The sequence below is a fragment of the Centroberyx affinis genome, unplaced genomic scaffold (assembly GCF_046629955.1).
Source record: "Centroberyx affinis isolate AG114_WGS23_722 - 3 ecotype Tasmania unplaced genomic scaffold, CSIRO-AGI_Caff_v1 ptg002812l_1, whole genome shotgun sequence".
NCBI classification, from domain to species: Eukaryota; Metazoa; Chordata; class Actinopteri; order Beryciformes; family Berycidae; genus Centroberyx; species Centroberyx affinis.
The window spans coordinates 217,310-236,207 of record NW_027280957.1 but is presented as its reverse complement, the minus strand read 5'-3'; the positions used below and the strand labels follow the sequence as shown (position 1 = coordinate 236,207).

At 42.9% G+C, this 18,898-nt stretch overlaps 1 protein-coding gene across 1 annotated transcript in view; it reads right to left on the bottom strand.

The window, feature by feature from the left end:
• The window catches only part of rptor (regulatory associated protein of MTOR, complex 1), a gene marked incomplete at its 3' end in the record, with an annotated part of 129,156 nt that overhangs the window by 47,418 nt on the left and 62,840 nt on the right, over positions 1–18,898 (bottom strand). The window contains exons 6-7 of the mRNA XM_071536002.1: positions 18,071–18,217; positions 8,440–8,615 (exon numbers count right to left, since the gene is read on the bottom strand). Coding sequence (XP_071392103.1) covers positions 8,440–8,615; positions 18,071–18,217 — 323 coding nt within the window. The remainder of the gene's footprint in view (positions 1–8,439; positions 8,616–18,070; positions 18,218–18,898) is intronic.

Here is an 18,898-nt window from a genome sequence, read left to right as displayed (position 1 = left end):
TCGGCTTTGGATATATGGGATAACCCTAAAAACAAGAGAATTCACTTCATGATTTGATGTAGTTTGAAACTCTTCAGCACTGACAAATAGAGATAAAACAATCTGGTATCTAGCAGATGTGAAGTCAGCTCATACAGTAACAGCAAACTTCATTACCAGTTGCACCACATAATCTATGTTTACCCAACTGCTACAGCATAATGAAACATTCATGGACCCACCAATATTAATGTCAACAGGCAACATATTTCAATATAAAACATAATTACTGAGTGTGTAGCAGTCTCTGGACCAAAATATTGGTGCTACGAAATTACCTGCTGGTCCTACCAACTAAAACTCTGTGGGAAAAAATAAAGTCTATCACCTTGGAATCACAGGCAGAGAAGGACACAAAGATTTGGGAAGAGGGATTTGAAACCAACAAGGAGCGCAGGAAAAGCATGATGCAAAAAGTAGGAGAGGATGGCAAAGTCAGGTGAGGTCAGACATGAGGGCAGCAAATCAGGAGAGAATAAAAGACAATAATAATGATAGCAGACTCAAGGACTGGTAGAGAGAGAGAACAACAAAACACCTATAGGCCGGTAGAGAACATGGAGGGACTGGTGGACAGAGAACAGTCACCAGCTGGTAAATTTGGTTGTGGCTGGTAAGTTTGCCACTGTTTCCCAGCCACTTTGGAAGGTAATCAACCATCGTGAAGATGCCAAATTCAATCTTTTTGGGTGTTCACCAATGCAAATCAGGTTGTGGTGCCAGCGTCTGAACTTTATTCATTTTGAAGAATCTGACATTTGTGACAGATCAAGATTATTCACAAAGCAGTTTTGAACATTTTTGAGCAGTCCATCCCCACACTATGTCCCGCCCCCATGAAGAGAACATGGAAGGACAAGTAGAAAGAAACACTGAAGGATTGGAGGACAGACATGAAGAGAAAATCAGAAAATTTAAAGATTACTGGGAACAGAGAGCAAGATGGCAAAATACTAATAGACTGGGTGATTGAGGGAGAGAGGAGAGGAGAGGAGAGGAGAGGAGAAGAGAAGAGAAGAGAAGAGAAGAGAAGAGAAGAGAAGAGAAGAGAAGAGAAGAGAAGAGAAGAGAAGAGAAGAGAAGAGAAGAGAAGAGAAGAGGAGAGGAGAGGAGAGGAGAGGAGAGGAGAGGAGAGCAGAGAAGAGAGGAGAGCAGAGAAGAGAGGAGAGGAGGGGAGAAGAGCAGAGAAGAGACAGGAGAGCAGATGAGAGGACGGAAGAGGAAAGGAGAGGAGGAGAGGAGAGAAGACAAGAGGAGAGGAGAACAGAGAGGAGAGGAGAAAGAGCAGAGAATAAAGGAGAAGAGAGAAGAGAGAGAGGAGAGGAGAGGGAGAGAAGAGCAGAGAAGAGAGGATAGAGAGGAGAGGAGGAGGAGAGGAGAGGAGAGAGAGGAGAGGCAGGAGACGAGATGAGGAGAGAGGAGAGGAGAGGAGGAGAGGAGAGGAGGGGCAGGAGACGAGATGAGGAGGGGCAGAGACGAGATGAGGAGAGAGGAGAGGAGAGGAGAGGAGAGGAGAAAGGAGGAGAGGAGAGGAGAGCATGTACACATTTAAACTTTGAGGAGGGAATGAAGTGGGATCCTGTGTGAGAAAGCTCTCCTGGCTCCAAGGTGGGTCGTGGAGGAGAGGGAGGAGCAGAGCGTCTCCTCCGCTCCCCACAGAGCCGGCTGTCTGCTCCAGCTCATTACTCCTTCATCAGCCCTCCCAAGTCACCGTCTCCCTCGGTCATGTGCTGGAAAGCGTTGCTGGTTGATCTCACATCTACTCTGATCTGTCGCTGATCCACAACAACATGGAATTTGAAATAAATCGTTGTCTGCATGTTCTGTGAAACCCTCAGAACGTCAATATCTCTCTGCACCAATGTCACAAGGACAGAAAAATGTAAAAGCACATTTATTATGCTCGGTGGATGGCGATCAAAGAAATTCTGATTCTTAAAATTCCCTCCAGTTTCTCATCAATGTCTTCTCTCTTCTTTTTTGGTAAAAGCTCAGTCTGAGTTTCCACTATGGTCAAAAGGTTTAGAGTCCTGTAGAGTGAGTGAGTGAATTTCATAAGCGTCCCAGAAATATGGTCTCTGTGCCCATAGCTGCTGGTGATAATTAACATCGGCCACATGCGACACAGAAACCACTATTACTATTTGGGCTTCAGCTTCTGCTCTCAAACAGATTTCTGTGTTCTCTGAGACTGTAAAACTACTGCATATATTAGCGTAGTGACCTTTCGATACCGGGGTTTCAACCACAAACACGCTGTTTCAATTAACGCACAGGATGAAACCCCAATAAGCAACGATCACTATGTAACCGTTTAATCTCAGAGCTTGTGGTATCGGTGTTGCATAGTTAAATTCCTGCACCTAATGTAAATTATGGCTAGAGGCAATGGCCACAGAGGAAATATTAGCAGAAACTGAAGAGACAACTATGTCAGCAAGCTCCACTGAGAGATACAGCAGGCATTTTACCGAAATACAATGTCTTCACTACAGCGCAGCATGTGGTCCATATGTCTAAAATGTATTTTGCAGACTATGAGAACAAAAGAGTCTTGCATTTCAAGTGCCTCTAACCACTTTTTCTCATTGTTACATAAGACCATAACAAGTTGCTCATTAAATGCAGTGGCTTGCATATGGTGTCTTGAGCGATTGTTCAAATTATGACACATTATGATTAATTATTATGCTCTTTTTTTTCTTAATCATTAATAAAGGCATGTGATGATGGAGAGGGCTCTGCAATCAACATAGAAATATTGCTAAAAATACTGCTTTCATATCAAATAATTAGCATCAAAGTGTAGCACTAATTGGAAACATTATGCTAATTAAAAGATATTTCCTGAACATACAGGGAGACTGACCTTGCCTACAGCACCACTGAAACTAGCAAGCTTTCATAATCAATCAGGCTTATTTAGATACATATAAATGTTGTCAACTCTAAATATTGCCCTATTGCTATCCTGGTCATCTTTACTATCTTTCCCTGTTCATTCTCTCTACTCACAAGTTTTAATTCAGTTTTTTGCCATTCTTTGCCTTCTTCTTCTTCTTTGCAATAGAGTTGTTCGTGTTCACAAACTTTGACTGAACTATCCAAGACTGCAAAAATAACAGAGGATTGGTAAAATTGAGTGGTGTTCCCCTTCACGAGTGATCTTCAGCAGAAATTATGGGTAATTGTTGGTACAAACTCGTACGTCAGTGACGCAGTGGAAGCGTCTGATTTTAAAAGCACAAACTGCGGCTGCTTGTTGTGAGATTTATGAACTTGCAGTGGTCATTTATCTATTCCGAAGTAAACAAAAGTTAAAAAGGTAATATAAAGACCACAAGCTAGCTAGTAGCACACAATTGTTAAGATGTATGGGCAAATTATGCGCAGTAGCTGGTCTAGTAACTGGTCTCTGAATATAGGAAGCAGACTGCTGAACAGGCCATGGGACATATTTTAAGTCACTCTAAAGAAAATATGGTATAATTATCTCTACCAGTACATTCAGGCCTTTCGAGCGGGGAGAGAGCTGAGTTATTGGATATGCTGGAGTTTTCTAAGGTAAACCCGCTCTTCTATTCAAATGCACCGAGGTCTCTAGAAACTAAATAGTCAGCTAAGGGATATGCGGCGTTATGTAATACTTTCCCTCTCTAGTTCACTCTACATCAGGAGGCAAGGGGGGGGGAGACAAATGTGTCAACATTTCCACAAGTCATTTACATTTCAGTCATTAAGCCAAGGCTCTAGAATAAGAACAGACAGGGTGCTGTGTGTGTGTGTGTGTGTGTGTGTGTGTGTGTGTGTGTGTGTGTGTGTGTGTGTGTTAGGGCAACAAATAATTCTTTTGAGTGTTTGATTTTCCTCTTTCCCCCTATAGAAGCCAGAAATAGGAGGACAGAGACTTAACCATGTTTGTTCTTAATGAATATAATGAGGCAGTGGTGTGTCGGGGGAGCGCCCGCTGAATGAAAGGAATACCAGATGCGATAACGTGAGAGCCTCGCTTGCTGACGCGCCGGCATTAAGAACCGATCCGCGTGCTCGCTCTTGAAGGTTCAGTACGTACATGAAGATAATGAGAAGCTACTTGAGGTTCCCGCCTTACCTGTTGAAGCTGAACAGGGAGGTTTAAAGTCACGGCACGCATCCACATACACACACAGACACAAGGGAACGGTTCATGTGTAAAAAGCAAGTGGCATTCATATACTAACGCATGGGCAAGCACGCAAGTATCCACAGGAGCACACACACACACACACACACACGTGCAACGCTTGTGTGAAAAGTGTCAATGGCAGGGATATACTGACTGTGTGTGCATGCATGATTAATCACATACACACACACAGAGGACCCAAGTGGGGGGAATCTAAAGAGGGGCAATATTGAGGAGACAGAGGCAAACGCTTGCCAAGGTTCAGCAGCCCGTTCCCCAAAGGGGAAAATGAGAGAGGTGTTGCACCCCCCGTTCTGCCTGGCAATGATGATACAGTTTCCTCCTGCATTATCCTTCTATTCATCCAGTGGCCACATTTGGCTCTTTAACAATCGAAAAAGGCACTCCGGGGTTTTTATTCCTTCATCCCTCTTTTCTCTTCCTTTCTCTACTCTCCCCCCCCCCGTTTGTCATCCCTTTCCCTCCCTCTCCATTTTCAGAACCCACACCTCCTCCACTCCCCCGTCGATCGCAGCATCGGGGAAATCCCTTGGAGATGGCGCTCCATCAGTAATGATTTTCTGCTTGGCTGAGCAATGAAAGGTACACATGCACACACTCTGCCTGGCTCTCTCCACCCCGCTCTCTCTCTCTCTCTCTCTCTCTCCCTCTCTCTCTCCCTTCCCCCTCACGCCGTAAACCCCATCATTCGTCCCTCAATGCATTTTATTAAAGTTTTAAAGCCAAGGTAAGCCAACACATCAGTCCCCACATCAGTGAATTGCACCTCCCCACTCCCCCCACCCACCATACTCCACCCCATCTCCTCTCTGTGTCTCACTCTGGGGCTGGATGAAATTAAGGAGAAGACAGCTCTGTGTCTTTTTTTAGAAAACGAGGAGGGAACAGAGGCATCGAGACAGGAAGGAACTGGGGGAAGAGGAGGAGGAGAAGAGGAGGAGGAGGAGAAGGGTAAGTGGTGAAAGAGAGATGCAGCACAGGTCGGAGGAAGCTGGAAGAGGTCCAGGTCTCACTTCTAGCTCGGGACCAGGCTGATTTAGATTCGGGCCGGAATTGGCATTGGAGGGCGGTTTGAGCTGGCAGGTAGGTTTCTCCAGCGCTGGGGATATTCTCATTCAAATTGTTATTCCTGATCAAAGCCGGCAGAAGGACACTGAATGGCAGCTGTACTATGTGTGGAATTATTAATGTGCCTCCCAACAGTATACACCACCACCTCCTCCTCCTCGCCTTTGAGTTAAACTGCTGTCACTGAAGCCCGCTTTAATAGAATTTTTCAGGAGGGAAAACGAAACACCAGAAATTAAATTAAATGGCGACTAGCTTTGTTGTTTTCCTCCAAAAATCTATGGGCCCCATCTTTGATAGAAAAATACAACTGAGAGAGACAGACAGAGAGAGATAGATTGATTTTTGTTCTTTTTGATGAATGCCAATTGTATTTAGATGCTTTGGCAATACAGTTCATGTAACATTCATGCCAATAAAGCACACTGAACTGAATTGAACTGCCAGAGAGAGTGAGAGAAATTCATTTCTAAGCGTGAGGAGCGTCCTTGGTGCGTTCATACATGGCTAAATTTACTGATCTGTCACCGTCAAGTTAAATTTATCACTAACTATTCATAACTATTCGTAGTCGGCCTTGCCTGATCTTTTCTATTTATGACCCAGATAAACAGAAAAGATCAGCCCCAACTTGCCCCCAAAGTGCCACAATATCCAGAGTATTAAAGAGTACTGGGAACTGTAGTTGAGTCAATGTTATGCAGCCGGCTTTTAGCACCTTGTTCTTCACAATGGGATGTTAGTAAAGGGATATCAATATTAATGGCATAATACGGAGACCTCATTATGCTGAAGGTCACTACAGGAACTAGATTTAGAGAGGAGAAAGATAAACGAAACTCTTTAACATTTATGGCAGAGATGAAACATCCCACTAGCTCTAGGACACTTCCTGGAGGCAGCCCGTCCTTCTCACTTACAGATTTAGAAAAAAAAAAGTTATCCATCTCTTTCAAATTTTCTGCTGAAAATTTGGTTAAATCATCCCCATGACCTTAAGTATGTGCAAAGTAAATTCAGGAGATATTAAAATGGTTTGCAAAAAAAAGTGCTGGTAAGTAATGATTTATGGCACCATGGGGAGACTGCGGATGGAGGATGTATCTGGGTAGGTAGTGCAGTGCATGTATGATGAGGTGATAACTCAAGACCTGCAATGCCCAAATATCAGTTACATAACAAGGGATCCTGTTGAGTCCAATGGGCGATGTTTGCATTGGCGGTAAAGAGTGGTGGTGCAGACACTATCATGTTCCAGTAACAATTTACACATAGGTATATACATACGCAATTTAGATTTAGCAGTTTTTAATTAGAGAACAATGTGTCAGACAGTGGGAATGAGTCGGCTCTGATAACCTGGTAACATGCTTTCTTATACAGAGAGACAGACACAGAGAGAGAGAACAAAAGAGAGACCGAACCAGCGAGTGAGGGAGGGAGAGAGTGAAAGCAAGAACCCGAGAGCGAAAGAAAACAACGGAGAGGAAAATTAAGAATGAAAGAGGAAGAATGAGCGAGAGCGAGAGAATGAGAAACAAAGAAACGGATAAACAGACTTTCTGGCTTGCGGAGCTGAAATTGATTGACCTTGGCTCCTGGCCTAATTCCACTGTAAAACTCATACAAAAATCATTTCACTCTCTCTGCTGCAAATATTCCGACAAGGACAGGCACATACAAACACACACAGAATCACAACTCTATTCAATAGATTTGAATACTTGAACACACAAAACACAGGAAGCACAATCTCACTTCTCTTTCAGACAACTAAAAGGTAACTAAAAGGTGAGCAAAAAGTTTCCGCAAGTGCAACTACATCACACTTTAAACTATGTCTTCTTGTCTGAGTGATAAAGAAGCTGAGCTCCCAATTCACCTCTCTGATCAGCTCTCAACCCTGTCATAAATACAAAAGCATGCCCGATATGTGGATTACAAATTATGTGGATAATACATGAATGACCCATATCTGTGTCTGTGTGTGCATCTATGTTTTGTGTTGACAGGGGATCGGAGGTGATGCAATCACCTTTGCCTGGGTGTGCAAGCCCCACATGCTCAGCATGCCCCACACAGCTGACTGGCTGATGCAACACATCTGCTCTCTCCGTTTAGCTTGTAGCGCCATCACTACAGTCCTCTGAATGATGCATCATCACGCATTTCCATCAGGCCACTGTATCAGCCAAGCCTCCCAAATGGACTCATTTCGCCTGCATATCTTTCACCTATTTTACTGCATCATCCTCTGCAGGGATTATCATCATCGCAGCGCTGTGGATGATGTACGTTTACATTTTTCATCATTGCTGAATACTGAACAGGGTCTGGGCTCGGTGGAATACTCGTTCTTTACACATGACACATGACTGTGTTCTCTGAGCGTCTGAGCAATCCTCTAACGAGCTGCTAATAGGCTTGACAAATGTGTGACATGGACAGGGTTGCCACTGTGGGTCAAGAGAAAAAATCCATGGTTTTTCCATGTCTTTACATGATTATGAGAATGAATCCATTAAAAAAATCACAGAGAATTCATCCAAAATCTTAAAATAATCTCAAAAATGATTATGATAATAATCTTAAGAAGTTCCTTTGTGGCATGTTTGTGCTGTTTTTGGTCAAGAAACAATCAAAAGTGATGAGTAGTCCACATTGGGGCCAAACCGATTACTCAGTGACTAATTTACTCAAATTCTCCCAAAACAAAAATTCTTTTTACATTTTCTTACCTACTGACATAAAGATGGCAAGCACACAGTTGCTAGCGCATAATTTTTTTTTTTTTTTTACAAGCGAAAGTTCTAAACATTTTGAGCTTCCCCTTGCCCTGGTTAAACCTTATTTTGGGCTCAATGTGAAGAAGTGCTCATTAAATGTTAAAAAGCAGGTGAAGAAAAACACAACAAGTATTTCATGACTTCAGAGAATTGACTTTCTCATCTGAAATGCATTTCTCAAATTTGCACAGCATTGCAGGAATTCAATAAGTAGTGAGAAGCTTGTATAAATCACAGAAACATAGCAAAATGAAATACATCTCCCCACTAGTCCTTCATCCAGATGGCTGAACGACTCTGCTGTGATGTAAGGGAGGGAAGGGAGGGAAGGGAAGGAAGGCGTGTGAGAGAAAAGCTTACCACCGGAGGGCGATCTTGATGGGCGTGGTGAGGCAGGAGGTGAAGAGGTCAGCTGGGAGGTCGGGGTTCATGGGCAGGAGTTCGCTGGCCTCGCAGGCTGCCAGCTGGATGCAGTTCTTCATGGAGGGCGGCAAGGGCATCTGGGCAAGTGGGTGGTTGGGGTTGATGGCTGCAACCTGAGTGGACACAACAGACCAGAGTTTCCCCCTTTACATCCATTTGGCTGAGATGGCGCCCCCTACTGGTGGAAAACTGCCCTCACAGCTAGAAATATGGAAATGCAATTAAAAGTCATCATCTGGCCTCACTGCTCAGCCCTCCTCGCCGGGAAAAACAATAATAACAATTACAGCACAATTGACCAGATCTCATGATAGAAATGTCCAATTAAGAGACATTCTACAACTGCAACAGCAACTGCTCATAGAATGAACCTCTGTTTCAGAACCAAAACCTTTTTTTATTTTATTATCCCCCAATTTGATGCCTATAATTGTGGGAGAGAGATGAGAGAGATGGACAGCACAGGAAGGGAAGCTGGAAAGACAGAAAAACAGAAAAATCCTGACTTCAAAGAGACAGAAGCTGTTGGTGGTCTGTGTTTCTGTCTGCCAGATAGATGGACACATCTGACAGTCATGGTGAGCATCTTCTCTGCAAAGCACTTTGTGACAATCCCATTTGTTAAGACAGATTTATTAATAAATAGGACTTGACTTCACTTCAATCAACATTCACTAACTTTACTGTCATGCCAAAGCTTACCAGAGCTGGGTGAGAGATAGCTGAGAGATTCAATACGTTCACCAAATGTGTTCTACAAACTGAAATTCCATTTTAACGTCACCTCCAGAGGGCGTATACATGCGGATTGCAATAGTTTGCAGAAGATGAAGAAGAAGAAGGAGTAGGATTGGAATGGAAAGAGCTGTAGTCTGGCTCTTGACAGCGGTCTGAAGCAGTCAGTGTAAAATTCAGTCAAACAGCTGAAAATATGGCAACCGCGTCAAACTATCCACCACGTCTTAAACTGGATCCCTGTCCACCTAAACTGGTTGATAAAAATGGTGCAAAATACGGAACGACTTCGCTTAGAGTGCCGACAAAGACTACAAAACTACAGAGCCGTCCAAGTGTGGTAACACATTGCTTGTTGTTTTTTCTCAGTTGCCAAGGTTTCGTAGTAGCTAGATATAAAACTTAGTATTGATATCAGAGTCGAAATTCTTTTGTTGTGACAACACTACCACGAAGAGACAAAGTTTGGGGACAGATGGGTTAGAGGATAGCAGAAGCAGACAGGATGATGGACGTTAGCTGAACACCAGATAAGACTTTTATGCCTTTTATTAGAGAGACACAAAATGAGAGGTCACAGTCACAGACATGAACTACAGCCAGTCCAGCTCCAAACTGATGGAGAAAGATATGTGGGGGACGAAAGAGACAAAACTACACAAACAAGAAAGAGACAATGGCAGGAGACTCTGATAAGAGAGCACAAGAGGGAGATTCAAAGAAAACATGAAGGGGTACGGACAAGTAGAAAGATAAAGTGAGTGCGTGTGTGTGTTTGTGTGCATGTGTGTGTTTTGTGTGCGCGTGTGTGTGTGTGTGTGTGTGTGTGTGTGTGTGTGTGTGTGTGTGTGTGTGTGTGTGTGTGTGTGTGTGTGTGTGTGTGTGTGTGTGTGTGTGTGTGTCATGGCAGTTCCAGCAATGGCAACAGGTGAAGGCATTAGCGCCCCCTTACCACCTACACACACCTGTTGTAACGGCTGTCATTATTGGTGCAAGCTGTTTGAGTGCACGTGCATGAGTGCGTGCATGCATGCATGTGTGTGTGTATGTGTGTGCACGTGTGTTTATTGTGGTATCGCTCTGCAGATTTGGCATCATCTCACAGCTCCTAGGCAACTTTTGTACAAAGGCAGATCTATATTTCATTTGATCACCTGTCAACTTTCCCTCCTAAAGCAGCAGACTGAGCTGAGACCAAAAACTAATCAATTTTCCCAGAATGTGTTGGGCCTTGTCCAAATGTGCTGTATATAATATATTTTTTATTGTATTGGTTATGATGGACTTGGTCTATCACTGGACCTTTTCTGCCGTTCTTTACTTTTTGGGCTTCTTGTCTATTTTTGCCAGAGCCGCTTGCATATTTGAAGCATGGAATTACACCATTTTACTTGTGGGTGTATCTATACACAAGGAAAACATAGAAAATAAACAAATGTGATGTGATCGCCATTCCTTCTCAAAGCGGCAAGCTGGTCGCTGCTTATCACAAATTATGTGCTTGTTTTATCTTCATAAGCTGCCATGTTTTGTTGTTACGCTGCATGAAAAACTGAAACAGTGTTGCAGAAAGACACTGAAAACTCATTAGGAAAACAGAAAAAATAATTAAAAAAAACACTGAGCTAAACTTTTTTCCCCTTGTAGAGAGCATGGGGTGCGGAGTCTTGAGCAGAAATGAAGTGCTGTTTTTATTATTTTGGTTTCCAAATGTTGCATAAGAAGAGGAGGGAAATATGTTGGTTGCATAAGAAACAAGCCAGCGCCACTTTGCAAGTTTGCCACCTTGTGCTTTTAGCTAAAACAGATTACAATGGACACAGTGCCTGAACCATTTTGAGAGCTTAATGATGATGTGATAGTTTATTGATCTCAGCAGAGAAATTTTCTTTTCGCCTGCCTACTCCCAGTGTGGTCCTCGGTCATAAACAATCTTCTAGTCTATCCTCCAAACAGAATTAACACGTCATTTCCACCATCTTGGACAGCTCAGTCAATACTTGCGAACATGAAAAACGGAAAAGGAGACTTTCAAATGACGTAAAACTTTAATTATACTTGGAGCACTTCACTATTTATGATCTCATTATGCTGTTGTATTGTTGATTTGTTTGTTGGGAGTTCAATATGGTTTCTGTCTTTTGCTGAGTAGACTTTAATGAGCTGTGGGCGTTAATGGAGCCAGCAATGCAACACTTCCCTTTATCATAGCTGATTGTTATGTTTTGTTTCTTTTAATTTGTAGCCCTTTGTAAATTTAAGAAAACAGCTATACAAATATGGTTATTATCATCATTGTCTCAACAGACCAGTCAATACTAGAAACCTTTAATAATCTAACCCTTAATGCCACCAAGAAACACTTTGTATTGTTCCAATTAATTGGAAATTTACTCTAATGACGTTCTTTTTTTAATTACAGCAGTTTTTACACCCAAATGAGCCTGATTCCATTCCAGAAAATGCCTATAATGAGGAAAATCACCACAAATTCAGTCTATCATTGCCAGGGGAAGAGCTATGGAGGGTGTCATCTGTTGATGGCATCCCAGATTACAGTCTTGTTTCCAGCTATGAGAGACACTTTTTAATTGGCATAACTCTAAAATGAACTGCCAGAGGCCATAAGAACAATGTAATTGATTTCTTATTAAGAGGTGGATGCTTACTTGGATTGAACAACAGTAGGCGTGCATGCAACAGCTGATATATGAGACAGTGGGGCTGCACAATTAATCGTATATTGCAGTATTAGTTTCCACAACCAATAATTGTACAATATTAATGTATCAACAATATTGAAACGTTTCATTTCATTTAGAATGACTTCTCCAGTTGAAAATCGTTAAGATGTTGATATGAGATGCAAATCATCAAGACTAATAATCATGATTAATAACTATAATCACAACATATATAGAAAATAATCATTGTCATAATAACTGTGCAGTGCAGTCACATTAGTCAGCACTTCAGTCACTCAGCAAGTTTCATTAAGTTAAATTTAAAATGTTTTTAAGACCTTTTAAATGCCAGTTAGAATGAAAAATAAGACCAATTTTGTAAGGGAAAATGAAAATGGAAATTAAACAACTGTAGAGCGATCAGAATATACTGTAGGCCTGCTAATTGGGCTCATCTTTCACCAGAAAAACAGCAAACCAAGAATTTTTAAGACCTCTAAAACTGAATTTAAGATTTGAAATGACTGAGTCCAAGATGTTCTTCTACTTAACTGTATTCTAGACCTTGTAATGCCTTGACTTTAGATAGTATAATTTAATTCTAAGAAATTTTCAGGACTTGCAGACACTCTGAGCAGCAGTTTACTGCAGCAGAAAACGCTGCTTTGAGTGTTAAAACTCTTTCTATGTTTGCAAACACTTTTGGGCTACAGACCGAGAGGCTGAGCAGGGAGAGTGGGTGTGAGGAGTCTTCAAAGTGTCTGGCGCCAGGTGTTACAACACACACTAAAAGCCCTGGCGATCAGTTTACACTGGAAAACATACACACAGGCAAACATACAAACACACACACACGGATACAAGCGCAAACATACAGTGAACATACACAGACAACCACACAGGCACACTCATATAGATCCATCATCAGTAGGCAGTCGTGTAGAAAACAGCACCACCACACAACATAAACACAGATACACACACACAAACACACTACACACATGTAGTAGCACTCAGCTAGAGCCCCAGAATGGAAACTACTCCACAGCCCTCCCTGCCAGCTGTGTACTGTGTCTCAGCATCTGATGCAAGTCATGGTAAACCCACACTACCTGAGGCTAGCACTGAGGGGACGTGCTGCTCTTCTGAGCCCTAAGGGTTAGCCGAGCCGGTTACAAGATCAGACACGAAGACAAATAAAACAACTGATCCACAGGCAGCCCTGGAAACAAAATGAAAACAGAAGAAAAACGCAGTTCCTACTGTATGCCTAGAAAGATTACTTCACAAGCAATAAGAAAGTAAAGCATCTGTATTTCATTCGGGAACCGCCGCGACCTAATTCAGACATTCAATCCCTATTTCTGTTTCCAGTTTGGCACATCACAGCCAGAAAACAGCTTCTGAGGAGTGTAGGTTTATATAACGCCATCCCATTCCTGTATCTACATGCTTACTGCTCTCTGGTAGCCCAATAACTCATGAGTTGACTCTATAATAAGTAGACTGGGTTCTCTATAGACAAAAAAAAACAGACAGCAGAAGCTGAGGCTCAGATCTCAGTGCGAGACATTATGTATTTACAGTACTGCACTATAACGAGTTCAGCACACACATGAATAAATCATGATATTAAGATTACGGCTCTTCGAAGAATAGGCTAAATTAATGGGGGAGTGTGATTATGTGTGTGTAACTCTGCGTGTGTCTCTTTTTCTGTGTACATGCATAATTCATCCCTATGTGAAAGAATGATGTTTTCAGCCGTGAGTGGGTGCCCAAGTGCTGCCATTCCTGTGCGAGTGGATGTGTGCCAATCTCCGTGTACCATAATTCCTCTTCTCCCTCTTTAATGAGGAAAATGTAGACTCACTCAACCTCGCACACACACACACACACACACACACACATATACACACACACACCACAATCAAAGCAACATGCATATCTAAGCCTCTCACAGTCGTCTTGTTGTGTCAATGTTAGAGGAACATTGTCTCCTAAAAGAATTTTGAGAATTTGTGCGACACTGCGCTAATCCTTGCGGTAAATACGACAACATTGCTAGCAGAAGCTGATTAATGCCAAGCATCCACTGTAATTATCACATTAGCATATTGTAATCTCACAAATTACCATGAAACTCACCATGACAGCTTTCTTTTCTCTCTCCTCCACTTGGGGATATCAGGATACAATTTAATTGCTGAGAATTCCTTTTTTTTTTTGAGTGACACTAATTTATAAGCCTAATCCTACGGGGGAATTTCAGATCCTTGTGTAATCACACAAACACGGTAAAGGAACAAACTCACGCGCGCGCATTCAAGCGCACGTATAACATGGCGGCGACCAAACTGCAACTCTAGTCAACCAATAAATTCTACCGCCGCATATCAATTATTCATCAATATGAAAGCAGGAGCTGGTAGAGGCTTAATGAGGGCATCCTGGAAACGCTGGCAACACAAACACCTAGTCCACACCACACACACACACACACACACACACACTCACTGTCCAGTATGCCCTTGCTGCGAGTGCTGCAGTGATTCTGTTTGAAACTTTCCCTATCTCTGCATGATGGATACATGCAGAAACACACACACTCTCTCTCACACACACACACTCACACACACAAAGACACACGCACACTCACACACACCTCTTTCCGCCCCACAGCTAATGCGGGGAGCGTGTTTGCTGAGTGTGTGCAGGAAGTCATGAGATATTTAAAAGGAAGCAGGTGGCCCCATAATAGAGCACTCAGACCAGACGCCCACACACAGCACTGACTGGCTGGCTGGCTCAATGGATAGCTGAATTGAGGTTGCATTGATATTGCGTGGTGGAGGAGTGATAAAACACCTCCTCTTCCTCCTCCTCCTCCTCTCCTTTCTTTCCTTCAGCCTCTCCCTCGTCTGCATCACTGCCCCTCTATCTCCTGATAATGTGTTCCCCAGTGAGATCAGGCCTGTCGCACGTTGGATCTGCGATTAAATGTGAAAAGGCGTGTGGGTATTCACAAATGGCTGCAATTTGTGTGTGTGTGTGTGTCACTACATTTTGTCAATATGTGTACACTGTGCCTGTGACTGTGTATGCAAAGCCAGTTGGAGCGTGCAGACTTTTGTGTTTGTGTTCAACTGTCCATGAAGGCCGATGCTGGGACTCCCTCTGCTGCACGTTCCCTCAGCGACAGAGCTATTGGGGCGGGGCGAGGTGGGGTGGGGGCTCCCTGCTTGGATTGTCTCCTGCATGTTTAATAAGCCTCTGGAAGTCACTCCCTCACTCTTCTCCTCCATGTCTCCATTACCCCTCCCATTATTCACTTCCTGTGTGAGTGGGTGAGAGGGGCGAGCGCTCAGGTGCGAAATTGAAACATTTCCACGTTTGGCTGTTATACAACTTCATCTGCATTTAACTGCGGGGTCTTCCCCAAGTTTTAACCCTGCCAACCAAAGCTCTGTTGATTAAAACAGAGGCTTGCACCCTCAAATGAATACGTTTTGTGCAATGAGGCAGCTAATGGCTTTCGAGTGTGTGATGTGCCGCGCTACATACACAAAACATGCAGAATAGAGTTACCAAAAATCACTGCACTGGCAGCCATAAGATAATTTTGAATGGATTGTGAGAAATACAGTCAACAGTAAACTCCTGCCATTCCCTCACCAAGTTTTTTTGTCCACTCTTGCCTCAGTCACACAGCATCTCTCAGCATGCAGTGACCTCCTGGATGACTACAGCTACTTGAGATGGTTTTAGCTCCCGGGCTAGGTAAGCTTTGCAGGTGGGCTTGACTGCAGTTACACTCGACTGACTGCAGACAGCAGTAGATAAAACTCTTACCTTGGGCTGTAGCTGTGGGAGAACCCCAAGTGGCCCATTACACCGTAACCCTTGTACGAGCTCGCTGGAAGAACCAGGAGTTTCTTCTCCTGCCACCTCCTCTCTCCGGCAACACTTGCATCTAACTCACTACTTCTACTCCTCTGTGAAAGCCTATCATGCTCTTGTGTCTTGGAAGAAAGACCAGTGGGAAGGGCAGGGGGTCAATTCACTTTCAGTACACTTGATTCAAAATGTAACTAGAAACTGCAATTTGAAAAACGTCTCTTTACAGGTAAAACAACCTTTTTAAGATTTCAAGGTGCAGTTCCAGTTGTATTTTAACAAAAACCTTTCCTGAATTAATCAGTGATTTAGTGATTTAGACCCAAAACAGGTCTTCTTTTCTTCTTTCTCTCTCATTCTGTTTTGTCTCCTTTAGATTTTCTTGCTTTCTGCCCATCTTCTTGCAGACAGGTTTATTTGTTACTATTGTGCTGCTATTGCTTCTCCTTTCTGACACTCCCTCTCTCTTTTACCTAGGGTTGCACGATTAATCACAAGTAAATCGCAATTTTATGTTTCCACGATTTAAAACAATCATGTAATATATGAAATGCGCTTCCATTACGTATGACCAATCTCAACCTTTGAATGTGCAACATGCGCCATGTGACCAAAATGAAAGTTAAGATGGAGAAGAAGGCAGCTCTGGTGGGAAAGAAGGGTTAGAGCAAAGTGAAAAAGAATGGATTGGCCAAACATTAGAGAGGAAAACCACCAAACATGAAAATGTTTTCGTTCCTAAAAGTGGATTGGCGTCTGCCATTTGGATACCAGGTGACGACAAACAAGTACAGATTCTGTGCAAAGTTTGGCTTGCAGTTGTAGCTGCTCCCCAAATTAATAAGGTAATAATTATTCATTATTTGAATTGTGTAAGTCATTAAGAGTGAAAACAAGACTTTCTAAAGTGAAAAAAGTGAAAACATGAAAATATATGTTAAGGTGGAAAAGAGCAATATAATAAGTTTGTTTCCTGAAACCAAGATATAATCATGATTAATAATCATGATCACAATATTTATAAAAATAATAATCATAATCATAATTATCATTTTGCCATAATCATACAGCCCCAACATGACCCTCGCAAACTTCAACAGAAAAGAGCAGAAAGGCTGAGGATGGAGAGAAACTTGTGAGGGTTTCTGCTGAATTCTGTAGCAACTCAGCAATTTGGCTTCTACCTTCACCTTTACTTACTACCGGGTAAGACAGCCTTCACAGCACTGCTGCTTTTCTCTCCTTCTACCTCTGTCACCTCCCGTCTCTCTGCCTCCCCTATATTGCTTGGTACTGCTCATTCTCTACCTTTATTCTCTTTACTAACTCTACTCTTCATCTCTCTCTCCTCCCATTCTCTCTCTCTCTCTCTCTCTCTCTCTGCGCCTCTCTTCTGTTTTCCAGCTAATCTACAGTCTGGCTGAAACTTCCCCATGAATAATTGAGATGAATGACAGCGCCATCTCATTAGGAATTCACATAACATGACAGAGAGAGAGAGAGAGAGAGAGAGAGAGAGAGAGAGAGAGAGAGAGAGAGAGAGAGAGAATGGGAGGAGAGAGCGTAATAAAAAGATGAAGAGGTAGAGGGATGGGGAGCGGCGAGAGCGGCAATGGTGTGTGTGTGTGTGGGTTTATGTGTGTGAGCGTGTTTGTGGGTGTGTGTGTGTGGGTCGTATCTATCCAAATCAGAACCACAACCCTATTATAAATTCATTTAGAGCCAGCTGCCCATTTGATTGGCTGGATCACAGCATTGAGTACTTCCTGGTTCTTTCATACAGAGGATTCGAGCCAAGCATCGTGATTCTACACACACTGAGGCCGCTTACGTCTCCTCTGAGGGGGTTTTATATATATGAGCGAGTGTGTGTGTGTGTGTGTGTGGGCAAAAGCATGTGTGTGTGAGAGAGTGATATGTGAGTGAGTGTGATATGTGAGTAAGTGTATGTGTGTGTGTGTGTGTGTGTGAGCACATTTGAGACTACCACCCAGCCTTAACTGCAGATATGAGTGTGTTTGCCACTAATAACTCATAAAATACCAACAATTCATTTTACTCTGTGGGAGTGCAAACCACATGCTGTGTGTGTGTGTGTGTGTGTGTGTGTGACACTCACACAATCCGTGGAAGTGTGGCTTCCAATTATAACTCATACAATACTACTAGTTCTTGACTACTTTGTGGTGTGTGTGTGTGTGTGTGTGTGTGTGTGTGTGTGTGTGTGTGTGTGTGTCTAAGCACTCGCCCACCTCCAGCTCCTGCTCCCTCTGCAGGGCGAACTGTTTGAAGGACTTGACGATGATGCCTGCGTTGGAGCAGTCGTAGACAAAGATGGACGGGCTTCCCATCCACGTCTGCAGGTCGTAGATGGACAGAGGGATGTACTGGGTGTAGTTCTGGAGAGAGAGAGACAGAGAGAGAGAGGGAGAGAGGGAGAGGGTGGGGGGTAGAGTGAGAAAGAGTGAGAAAGAGAGTGTGTTATATTATTGCTGGTAACACAGATATTTATTGGTTTTTGTTCAATTATTAACTAGTCATCTGTTGTTTGTGTCTACAATATTACATCAACGTGGCTTTCTTCCCTGCCATGCCGATAAATCATATTTGAACAAAAAAGGAGAGAGAGAAAGAAAGGAAAGGAGGAAAAGAGAAGATAAATAAGGGTATGAGAGAGATGGGCAAAGAAAGAGAGAGAGGGAGAAAGCGAGAGAGAGAGATAAAGCAAGAGAGGAGAGAAAGAGACAAAAAAGCAGAGTGAAAGAGAAGGGGGGACAGAGAGAGAAAGAGACAGAGAATGGAGGAGAGAGAAACAGAAAGAGGGAAAGACAAAGAGTAAGAAAGTGAAGAAGAGGGGGAGAAACAGTGATGGACAGAGAGAGAAAGAGAATGTGAGAAGGCGAAGGAGACAGAGAAACAGTGAAATAGAGAGAAAGATAGAGAACTAAAGTGAAAATGAGACAGAAAGAGAAAGGAAGTATAGGGAAAAGGCATAGACAGAGAGAGAAAGAGAGAGAGAAAGGAGGGCAGGGGGAGAGAGTAATAAATATAGCCACAGTGCTATAAAGTTGTTATACCAT